The sequence below is a fragment of the Gavialis gangeticus genome, unplaced genomic scaffold, assembly GCF_001723915.1.
Source record: "Gavialis gangeticus isolate Ggan-Ray unplaced genomic scaffold, GavGan_comp1, whole genome shotgun sequence".
NCBI lineage: Eukaryota > Metazoa > Chordata > Crocodylia > Gavialidae > Gavialis > Gavialis gangeticus.
Genome location: NW_017728981.1, coordinates 568,352 through 579,375, shown reverse-complemented (window position 1 = coordinate 579,375; position 11,024 = coordinate 568,352). Strand labels below are relative to the sequence as shown.

General features: G+C 64.4%; 1 protein-coding gene across 1 annotated transcript in view; it reads left to right on the top strand.

The window, feature by feature from the left end:
• Positions 1 to 2,441: 2,441 nt before the first annotated feature.
• ASIC1 (acid sensing ion channel subunit 1) overlaps positions 2,442 to 11,024 on the top strand; it is a 19,990-nt gene continuing 11,407 nt past the window's right edge. Inside the window, exons 1-3 of the mRNA XM_019511243.1 lie at positions 2,442 to 3,548; positions 9,674 to 9,824; positions 10,411 to 10,538. Of these exons, the coding sequence (XP_019366788.1) occupies positions 2,898 to 3,548; positions 9,674 to 9,824; positions 10,411 to 10,538 (930 nt within the window). The 5' untranslated portion in view covers positions 2,442 to 2,897. The remainder of the gene's footprint in view (positions 3,549 to 9,673; positions 9,825 to 10,410; positions 10,539 to 11,024) is intronic.

The window sequence follows — 11,024 nt, the reverse complement described above, 5'->3', positions numbered from 1 at the left end:
TGCATAGGAAATGCATGAGCAGTTAGATCCCTGCACAGCCTTTGCTTTGCTAGACGGAGCACACCAGCTCTTCCAGCCGCCCTAGGGATCCAGGCATCCCTTCCCCTGATCGTCGCGGGAGCCCCTCTCCACACCTCTTCCAGCGTGAGCTCTTCTGTCGTGGATGCAGGGGCCAGGGTCATGCCATGGTGCCCAGGTCTCACCGGGGCTTTGCCAGCTGTGCTCCCCTGTCTCTGTGGGAAAGACCTTGCCTGGTACTTCCTCAGGATCGTGTTAGCTTTTTGCCATGCCTGCATCACTTTGGGAGCTCGCAGCCGTATGTATATCTATGTCTTCCTCCTTCTCTTTGGTCTCCATTTGAGCTTCCAGTTTGAAATTGTTGTTAGCCCTACCCGTGGGCCCATGCCCTCTTCATTATTGACTACCGTTGCATTTCCAGTACTCCAGCCCTAAAGGCCACACAGTGCTTGCTGTACGAAAGTCCGGCCCTCCCTCCGTATATGGACAGCGTCTCCCAATGGTGTATTGGCCAGTTTCATTAGCACACGTCTCCTTCTGGTGTCAAGCTCAGAAATAAAAGAAATTAAATAAGACCCCACATGATGTTATGCCAAAACTGCCGGTAAGTCTCGCCTGTGATTCTGCACATTGCCACTGGGAGACACAAGCTGTTTGCCCAGTGCCAGGGTCCCGGCATGCAGGCGTGCTGAGATCTGCTAAATATGAGATGTGGCCATCAAAGGAGGCAGCAAGCAAGCAGTTAAGTCCAGAGGATGGGGCATATTGACTTCATGCTGAACTAGCATCAGCCAAAAAGTCCATTTCCTGAGTAGCTCTCAGTCCTGAAAGTGTTGCCCTACATAAACAGTTCTGCTCCCCTTAGGTCAGGCAGTGGCGACTGCGGTGCCGGAGGCTTCCTGGTTATTAGTCTGTGGCCACATCAGATGCTTTTTGTAATGCGCTGAGTACATGAGAGAGAACCGCAGGGAGGGAGGGGTATTGCTTCTGCGAAGTCGTCTTCAGATTGTGGGGAAGGAGCGCGTGGCCTTGCCAGGCTGCGCCGGCTCCCCCGGCACTGCTCCTTAGACTCCTGACGCCACCTCCTTGCGGGATGTGCGCCGCAGCCCTGGCTCCAGCCTTCCCTCCCCGCTCCTTGGACACGCCGGGTGAAGTCCACCTGCTCTCCACTTGCCTGACTCAGAGCCGGCCTTAGAGATGGGCAGTGTGGGTGACCGCCCAGGGCGGGTGCCACACACATGCACACACCCTGCCCCCCAGCTGTCGGGGGACTTCAGTGGCTAGTAGTCACAGAGCTGATTGGAGCCAGATGGCTGGGGCAGTGGGCTAAATAGCCCCCAGTTGGTGTTGGAGGAGGTGCTGAGGGCTGGGCCAAGGGCAAGGCGGCGATACCCAGCAAGAAGGAGGTGTGGCTGGACGGCCCCAGCTTGCACACCAAGGGCTTCTCCATCACTGACCTACTGGGGCTGGAGGCTGAGCTGCGGCCTCCACGTGACCATTGCCACCGTGGCTGAGGGCCGAGGAGCTGGGCCACAGCCCCCCCACCACTGGGGCTGCCCTTCCTGCCACCCCGCACCAAGCCTGCGCCACCCCAGCCCAGCCACCCAGCAGCAGGCCAGCATCTTGGGTGAGCTGTGTCCTGAAGGGGCAGCGGGCATCTGCCTGGCTCCTGTAAGCTGCAACCTTGATCTGCTTATTGCCAGGGAATTACTGCTGACGCAGGTGCAGCCAGCTCTGGAGTGGAGCGCGACAGCTCATTGCGTGCCCCAAGGCTGCCATTACTTTGAGCAGGAAATGAAGAAGAGCACTGCATCCCCTTGCAATTAGGGAGAAGGGCGTGGAGTTACCTAGATTTGGCCAAAGCACCGGGGCGTTCATCTTCCACAGTGTCATCACAGCGCAGAAGCCCAGCACCCTCTAAGCCAGCTGGAGCGGGGTCAGCCCCATCCCGGCGGCCTCTGGAAGCAGCATGATGTCCAGCACCAGGCCTGGGCATGGGCCATGAGGCTGTGCCCCCAAGGAGTTATCTGGAGTCCCTTGCAGACCTGCAGCCCAGAGGCTGACCCACCTGGCCCCGTTTCCGTTCAGCCTGTCAGAGGGAAGCCAGACCCCGGTGCTGTGGCTGTGGAGCTGGGGCTTAGAGGAAATCCTGGACCTGGTCTCCCCTGGGGTTTCTGGCTTCATGAAGGCAGCTGGGAAAGCGTGCCGCCCGTTAGCCGTGCAGAGCAAGAGAAGCGCGTGTCCTGCTTTCCCTCTGGCTCTGGACTCCTGATAGCCCCGTGGAGCTGAGACACACTGGGCTCGGGAAACGGCCAGGCTGGTGCAGGGGCCGAGTCCTGCCCTGGCCCCGTCCCTGCTGGCTGGGGCCAATTCCAGTGCCGGGCTGTCGGCTCGGCATGCACACGCGCGTGCGATTGCCTGGAGCTGGCAACTGTGCGGAGCACCGGGGCCAGGAGCTCCCAACTTGTTAGCAAATCAAGTGGCGAAGCTTTCAGAGTCAGCAACACATCTCTGCTCTGCCCTGCCAGCCGCGGTCCAGACCCGCGTCCCAGGAGGGCCAGGTAGGGCCCACAGACCGCCCCTGGCTCCTCCTCCCGTCATCCCCTTCCCCGCACTCCTCCAGTCCGGCCTCATTCTCTTCTCTCTTCCCCTTTCCTCCCTCTCCCTCCACTCCTCCCTCTGTCACCCTCCCCCCACAGTCTCTGATTTCCTCGCTCAGTCGCTCTCCTTCCACCACCGGCTCTTTCTCACTCAACTTTCCCCGGCTGTCGCTCCCCGTCCCTTGTTCTCGTGCTTCCCGCCTCTCTCAGACCCTTCTGTCTTCACCCACCCCAGGGGACTGGAGCAAAGGCCTTGGGCACTATCCGGCCCGTGGCTGAATGCGCGGGGCGGAGGGGCGCTGCAGGATGCCCCTCCAGATATTCTGCACCATCTCCTTCTCCAGCGAGGAAGGGCACCGGAGCAATGGGGCCACGGGCAGAGGCGAGGAAGGTGCGGACCAGTTCCTGTATGGTCAGGAGGAGGAGGAAGCAGAGGAGGAGGAGCGGGGAACGGCCACGGACCTGGCGGCCTTCGCGAGCGGCTGCACGCTGCATGGAGTCAGCCACATCTTCGTGGAGGGTGGCTTTGGTGTGCGGCAGGCCCTCTGGGCACTGGCCTTCCTGCTCTCCCTTTCCATGTTCCTCTACCAGGTGGCCGACCGCATCATCTACTACCTGGAGTACCACCACGTCACGCTGCTGGACGAGCAGGACAGCACCGCGATGACCTTCCCAGCCATCACCTTCTGCAACGTCAATCGCGTCCGGACGTCGCAGCTCAGCCAGGACGACCTGCTGTACATCGCGCCCCTGGTAGAGTACGAGACCTGGATGGAGCCAGGCTTCCCGGTGGCCCAGCCCAACCCAGAGACTTTTGAGGAGCCCCTGAACCTGCGCGCCTTCTACAGCCGCACCAGCCACCAGCTGGAGGACATGCTGCTGAGCTGCAGCTACCGGGGCATCGAGTGCAGCTTGGAGGACTTCTCCGTGGTGAGTAAAGCCCGCTTCAGCTGTCCCCCTCCGTGGCAGATAGCTGGGAGCGCGTCTCCGTCTTAGGCCCTGTCCTCGCAGGCCCGTTTCACTCTGCTGTGCAGGCACAGTGAGGGCTGCACAGTGATGGGTGCCCTCCGATGCCTGCGTGGGAGGAACAGGAAGGTGTGACATTGGGGCTCGGCGGGACTGTGGCATCGGGGGAGGCTGAGCGGTGCTTGTAGGGCTGCAGTCGGGGCCCCGGGCTGTCCTTATGGGGAGCAGATGCCCTATGTGGGGTGTTTCCACCAGCGGGGACCTGGCACTGCCACAGCAAATCTGGTCTACGGTGGCGCTTTGACCCCGTACATCACTCCCTGCTTCCTTGAGGACCCTGACAGCCCCTTTGCCGGGCGCCCTTCTTCCAGGCAAAACTGCTGCAGCTTCATCGCCATTTGCCCTCTTGCCCCGAAGCGAGGAGGCCGTCTGCCTCGGCGCGCAGGCTCTGACTGCTGCGACGAGTCGCTAGCGCTCAGCTCTGACACCCAAGCGCAGCGGATCAGACTGGTCTCTCCCAGCACCTCCTAGCTCCATTTTTAGCGCCAGCCAGGCCTCCTGGCTTCCTTGTGGGAAACACGCCGCTTGCTGCAATTAAAATGCTCCACGGGTGCCCGGGGCTCACACTGACCTGAACTGCCAGTAGAAGGGCTTGGGGAGCCAGGGCGAGGGCAGGAGGAGGAGGAGGAGCAGGCCAAGGCAGGGCACCTGGTGTCACAAGTTTGCAGGGGAGGGAGGCATCCACTTGTGGACATGCTGGTCCTGCTTGCGGGTGCCAGTGGTGGGGAGCACCAAGCCCGGCCCACCTAAGGGAGGTGCCGATGCCAGGCAGGGGGCCGGGCTGCTAAGCTGGGAGCCTGTGCTTTGTGAGGGGTTACCCAAGGGCCAGTGTAGAAGGACCAGCCTCAGGACACTGTGTCTGCCCCAGGCAAGACGACAGCATTTTGCAACCCTGAGCCCAAAAGCGGGGGCTGCTTTCAGGGATGGTAAGCAGGGGAGTCCTGGGCAGCCTGGCGCAGCGCTCAAGGGCCTTGGCTCTGCTCTTCTGGTCCTCACTTCTCTTCCTGCGCTCCTCCTTCTTCCCAGAGGTCCATCCAGGTCCTTGTCCCGGCCCTGGCAAGGAGCCTCCCGCTTGGGGGTCTGGAAGGTCTTGGAAAATGTCTTTGCCTCCCTCCCAGCTCACATTTACCAAGCAATATCTCACATGCCCAGCTCCCGCACGCTGCGTGCGCCTGGGTGCTCTCCTTCCACGGGCCAAGGAGACACCCGATCGCTGGTTGATAGCTCGGCCCCAGAGGCTTCTCTCACCAGGGCAAGGTCAGCGCTGGAGGGGAGAGGACGACACAGATACGCTTGTTCAGAAGTCACACGGGTGGGGGTGCTTTGGGGACAGCCGGGGTTGTCAGTCCCACTACGAGGAGGCTGGGAGCGGGGGGCTGTAGCTGTGGGATGCCAGGGCTGGCTGAGCTAGCCGGGTTGTGCTGTGGCCCTATAGGCCTAATCTCCGTGCCCCCGGAGGAGCCGGGAGCCGGGAAACCCGGGCTGCAGGAACGATCGTCCTTGGAGCCGTGGGGCACGCGGCCGACTGCGCGGGGAGCAGGGACTGGAACGAGAGTGGGAGGTTTCACGAGCGTGTCGACACGAAACCCAGCGGATGCTTCTTACCTGACCTCTTTAGGAGGCTGCAGGGAGGCTGGCGCTGGGGGGTGCTTTGTGCGGCGGGTTGCTGGAAGGCAGATGTCCTGTGCTACCAGCCGGCCTCCTTAGGGCTGGGTGTGGGCTCCCGTCGTGTGCTTCCCTGGCCATCCTGCCCCACCGGGGCCCAGGGGTGGGCACACTAGGAGTCTCTCGCTATCAGATGGACAGACAGGAAAAGCAGACACCGAGACACAGGGACCTGCCGGGTGGCAGCAGCATGCCCGCTGGGTGCCGTGACTCTGGGGGTTACCGTTTTGTCTGCTTGGTCCTGCCGCCTGGCACGGGGGCTGCGTTGGATGCCAGGAGAGGAGCCTGCTGGCGGGGTGGGGGTGGCTGGGGACAGAAGACAGGTGACTCCTTGGCATCCCCTTCTCCAGAGCTGAATATGAGACGTGTCAGGCTGTGGCAAGCATTGCCCTGCTCCAGCACAGCAGCCCATGGTCTCGCAGCAGATCCCTGCTGGCTCTGGAGCCTCCATTAGCACCCTGAGCATCTCCCCAGCACCTGAGGACAGGCTTGGAGGACTCCTTGCTGGTGCAGGCAGGCCTGTCCTGCTCCAAGTGCCATCCGGCCCAGGAGGTACAGACAGGCTGGGGGCTGCAGTGCCACAACCGGCTGTCTCTGAGGAAAACCCCGCAGCTGGCCGCTGGACGCCAGGAGGAGTCCTTGAGTCCCGGCTCGCAGGATGCCCTTGTGGGACCTCCTGATGGAGCCTGGAAAGGGAGGGCAGAGCCAAACCCTTCTGGTCCCAAGAGGCAGCTCTAGCTCTTGGCCATGCTGGAGCTGCAGACACTCGCTGTGGGCAGCAGCGCTGCCCTGCACAGACCAGGGCTGGAGAGGGTCAGCAGAGCCCCCCCAGCAGGAGGGTCCCTGCAGGGGGCCCAGTGTCCTGGGAGGGGTCCAGTGCTGGGCAAGGGGGGGACAGGTGGAGGCGGGGGCAGAGGAGGGAGCGAGGGTGCTGCAGGGCCCTGAGCCCCGGCCGCAGGCTGAGGACACCAGGCTCCGGAGGGGAGGCTGCCCCGTTCCTCCTGCCCCCACCACCGCTGCAGTCCCTAGGCAGCCGCTGAGGCCTGGGCTCTGCTGCTGCCCTGCATCCCACAGGGACTGCGCCATTCCTGCCCGCCAGAGCCCCGGCTCCAGCAGGGCCGCAGCCTCCTTGCACCACCATGGGGCTGCTGCAAGCCGACGCTGTGCTCACAAACCAGGACAGGCCTGGTGCAGCGGGTCCCCAGCTGAGGCCTCAGGAGGGCACCCTGCAGCCACCAGGGACCACGGGGGGCACTTGCTAGGTGGTCAATGTGAAGCCATTTGCCTCGGATGCAGGCAGTGCCTGCGGGCTTGTCTCCCCCACCCTGGCTGCAGCCCGGTCCGTGCACACACGCCTGCAGCCACATCTCTGGGTGGGCTGCAGTTTGCACGCTCTCGATGAAGCCCTCTTCTCCCAGGCCACGCATGCCGTATCCCAAGACAAAGCAGCAAACCGCTGCAGTCCCACCCTGCCATGCTGGGTGCACGGAGGCAAGGGGAGCTGCAGTCACTGGCAGCGGCTGCCAGAGGGAGACAGTTCCCCAGTCACCAAGGCGTTGTGCTGGAAGCTGCTGCCTGAGGAGGCTGCAGGCAGGATTGAGCATCCTCTCGCCCAGAGAAAGGGACAGGAGGCTGCTCAGGAGTGGCAGGAACGGCATGGGAGCAAGGCTCCAGGGAGCTGGAGCTGCCTCCAGACCGTCTGCTCCAGGGGCCCTGCCAGCGCTCTGCGTGGGAGCGGAGCCGTGAGCCATCTGGGGAGGGAGCTGGCGATGCTGGGAAGGCAGAGCCACGGCGAGTAGAGGCAGGGAGGGAGATCCTGCTCTGGGTGCAGGCTCCTTGCCCCTAACTCTCTGCCTCCTGCCACCATGTTCCCACCGCTGCCCGAGAGGGTTGCCCGGCCCCAAGAGGGGTGGGAGCCAGGCTGGGCCCGGCGCAACATGGAGCCAGCGGGCAGGGACCGGGGCTCCCTGCAGGACGTTGCCGCCTTCCTCCTGGAGCAGACCAAGTTCCACGGGCTGCGCTACGTCTTCTCGGGGCGGCTGTCCTGCCCACGCCGGGCCTTTTGGGCGCTGGCCGTGCTGGCCTCGCTGGCCCTGCTGCTCACCTGGTCGTCCAACCGCATCCGCTACCTGCTGTCCTCGCCTGTGCACACCAAGGTGCACGTGGCCTACGCCCGCAACCTCACCTTCCCAGCCGTCACCATCTGCAACAACAACCTGCTGCTGCTGCGCCGCATGGGCCGCGCTGACCTGCACCTGGCCGGCTACTGGCTGGGGCTGCTCACCCAGCGGCTGCGGCCGGAGCCAGCGGCGCGCGAGCTGCTGCGCGACGAGCGCTGGCGCTGGCTGGAGAAGCTGCTGGACTTCTCCCACTACCTGCCGCCCCCGCCGCAGGGCCACAACACCCTCCACCTCCTGGACCGGCTGGGCCACCAGCTCGAGGAGATGCTGCTTTCCTGTCGCTTCCGGGGCGAGCGCTGCGGGCCCCACAACTTCACCACCGTGAGTCCGGGGCGGTGACGGGGCTGGCTGAAGACCCGCCGGCCCGTAGGAGGGAGGGCCGGGGCGGACGGTCTCAGCCAGAGGAGGCCAGGGAGATGCCAGCGCGCCGTGTACGCCAGCGGGGGGGAGGAGTGTGCATGGACCTGGCAGTCGGGAGCTGGAGGGAGGCCAAATGGAGCAGGCTGGGAAACGGGACACCTGGCTGAGACCGGAGGAGCAAGGTGGCCTCTGCCGGTGAGGGCTTCTCTGGGGCTCAAGACTTTGCAAAAGCAGTTTCTTTTACCTTTGAGGGTGTGTGAGAGCATCTGCGGTTGCCAGCACCGCCGGCCTGCCCTGCTGGGCTAGCGTGGGGGCAGCGGGGCCGAGGGAAGCGTCTCTGGGACTCACCTGGTTCACACGCAGGGGGCTGCGTGCCCTGACCTCAGCGCCTTGCGGGAGCAGCTCACGGGGATGCGCGGAGGGCCAAGGGACGCCAAATGCCGGCGCGCGGCACTCGGCTGCGCTCCCAACTGGCAGCGCAGGGGCTGCGCCCAGGCCCCTCTTGCGCCTGAACAGTCGAGTGGGTGACTCGGTCCCTTGCAGCGCTGCTGGGTCTGGCTATGGCGGGGGGGAAATGGGCCAAGGGAGAGAGCAGGAGGTGCCTCCTGAATGCTGGCACCTGCACCGGGCAAGTGCTCCTCTGAACAGGCAGACGGGAGTGCTGGTCTTGGCCATCACGGCACCCCCTGCGCTCGACGACAGCCACCCTGCTGCCCTGGGACCGCCGACGCGAGGGCCAGGGACACTTGGCCTGGGTGGCCCCGTGCGGTTCAAGCCACCAGGGCCAGACCGGTCCAGGTTTGGGTTTCCGTGCCATCTCCGGCGCCCCTCGCAGGGCAGTGGCACGCCGGCTGAGCCACACGTGCCCTGCTCAGCAACGTCCTGGCCAGTGCCGGCGCGCGGATCGGAGTCATGGAGGGAGCAGGAAGGGCGAGGAGGGCTCCTGGGAGCAGGGGGCCAGAAGCAGGTGCTGGGCACCAGGGGCAGGAAAAACCCCTGCCTGGTTGGAGGGCTGGCACCGCTCCTCCCCGAAGATGGGCTGCCTGGCATCCAGCCCAGGCTGTTTTGGCACAGCTGAGCCCTGGCAGCTCTGGAGCTCGGGGACGGGGGGGTCTGGAGCGCGAGGCCTGCGGCTCCAGGGACAGCGAAGCGAGCCTGTGGTGCTGCACTGCTGGGAAGGAGCGGGGGGCTGGAAGCTGCGGCCCCCTGGCTCTGTTTCCAGCTTGGTGGTTTAGCAGACAGGGCCGAGGCCCGGCTCTGGCGCTTGGTGCCCAGGTGCGAGCCCCCACCTCCCCCATCGCCGGTCCCCACCTCGAGCAATGGAGGCTGGCCAGGGAGGAGGGGCTGTGAGCAAGCGTTTCCCAGCTGCTCTTGCTTCCCTAGATGAGAGGCAGGATCCGCAGTCTCATCACATTCCCCGTCTTCCTCGTTATGTTAATTGTGTGCTGGTGCCCATAATGGAGCCCGTTTGCGGAGCATCTGCAAAGGAAACGTGAACAAGTGCAATGTGACTAGGAGCTGGTGGCCTGCCCTCCCCAGGGCGAGGGACCCAGCGCCGTCCTGTCCCGCAGGCAGCCCGGGCTTTCGGCTGGTGCTGTATTTCCATTTCCAGTCCTCTTGCGCGGGGCTGCGGGGCGGTTGCCACGGTTACTGCGCTGCGAGACCGTTTCCAGCACAGATGGATCCCTGGGGTCGGCCCCACGTGCCGCGAATTTTGTGACAGGCCGCGCCGCGCCGAGGCCTGGAGAGCCAGCCCTGCGGGAGGGCACGGCCTGCGGGCTCAGCCGTGGCTCTGACTGTCCCCCCCTGTGTCCCCCGCCACAGGTCTTCACGCGCTACGGGAAGTGCTACACCTTCAACGCGGGGCAGGACGGGAAGTCCCCCCTCATCACCGTGAAGGGCGGCACCGGCAATGGCCTGGAGATCATGCTGGACATCCAGCAGGACGAGTACCTGCCCATCTGGGGCGAGACAGGTAACAGGCCCCAGGGCAGGTGCTCGCAAAGCCCCCGGAGCCACCCAGGAGCCCCCTGCCCCCCGCGATGCGTGCCAGCCGCCTGCCCGGGGCAGCGCAAGCCCCAGTTGGGGCAGGGGCAGTTGTCTGGAGAAGTGTCCCCTTCCCATAGCCCCCCATCTTCTCAACCCCTCCCCACCTCTTTGTCAGCCTCTTTTTCCCTTCCTTCTTTTCCTACCTCAATTATTTGCCATGGCAACTGCCTACCCATGCAAATGAAGCAGCCATCACTTGTCTGTGGATCGTGCCAGCCACTTCCAGTGCTGCAGTCCCAGGGGACGGCAGCCCAAGCAATTGCGCTCAAGCCCATGGCGTGGGGATGGGTGTGCGGGCCAGCACCCCCCTCGCCCCTTTGCACTGCGCGTCCCTTGCCTGGACAAGCCTGGCGCTGCAGTCTCCTTGGCATGGGGGTCCCTGGGCACGCGGCCCTGACCGGGGAGAGGAGCGTGGGAGACCGGGCAGGAGAAACGTGAGAGCCCAGGGCATGGCTGCGCTGTCACTGTGGGGAGTGCCGCACACCTGTGTCCTGCCTTTCTGTTTCTCGCAGATGAGACCTCCTTCGAAGCTGGGATCAAAGTGCAAATCCACAGCCAGGATGAGCCGCCCTTAATCGACCAGCTGGGGTTTGGGGTCGCACCAGGATTTCAGACCTTTGTGTCCTGCCAGGAGCAGCGGGTGAGGGGCATGGCCGGTCCTGGGCGGGTGCTGCCCTGGCAGCCCCTGATCTGCGTTTGCCCGCTCTTTGCAGAGCAGAAACCACCCCCCACGCTGTGTATGGCCTGGGGAGGAGGAAAGTCCTGCAGCACAGCTGGAGCCCGGCGGGATTATACCGTGATTCTGGGGCCAGAAACAGCCTCTGGGTCTAGTCACTGGAGTAGGGCTGAGGGCCAGGACTCCCAGGTGGTAGCCCAGGCTTGCTGCTGCCCCCCCGTGCAGCCTCAGTGTCCTCGTCCAGCCAGTGAAGGCAGCGACCTGCCGTGGGGTTTCCTCAGGCCCAAAGACCTGTGGCGGGCGGGCTCTTTGCTTGCTCCCGGGGTGCTGCTCCTGTCCTCATGCCTCCTGTTCTTGACCCCCAGCTTATCTACCTGCCCCCGCCCTGGGGCGACTGCAAGGCCATCACCGGTGATTCCGAGTTCTTCGATACCTACAGCATCACGGCCT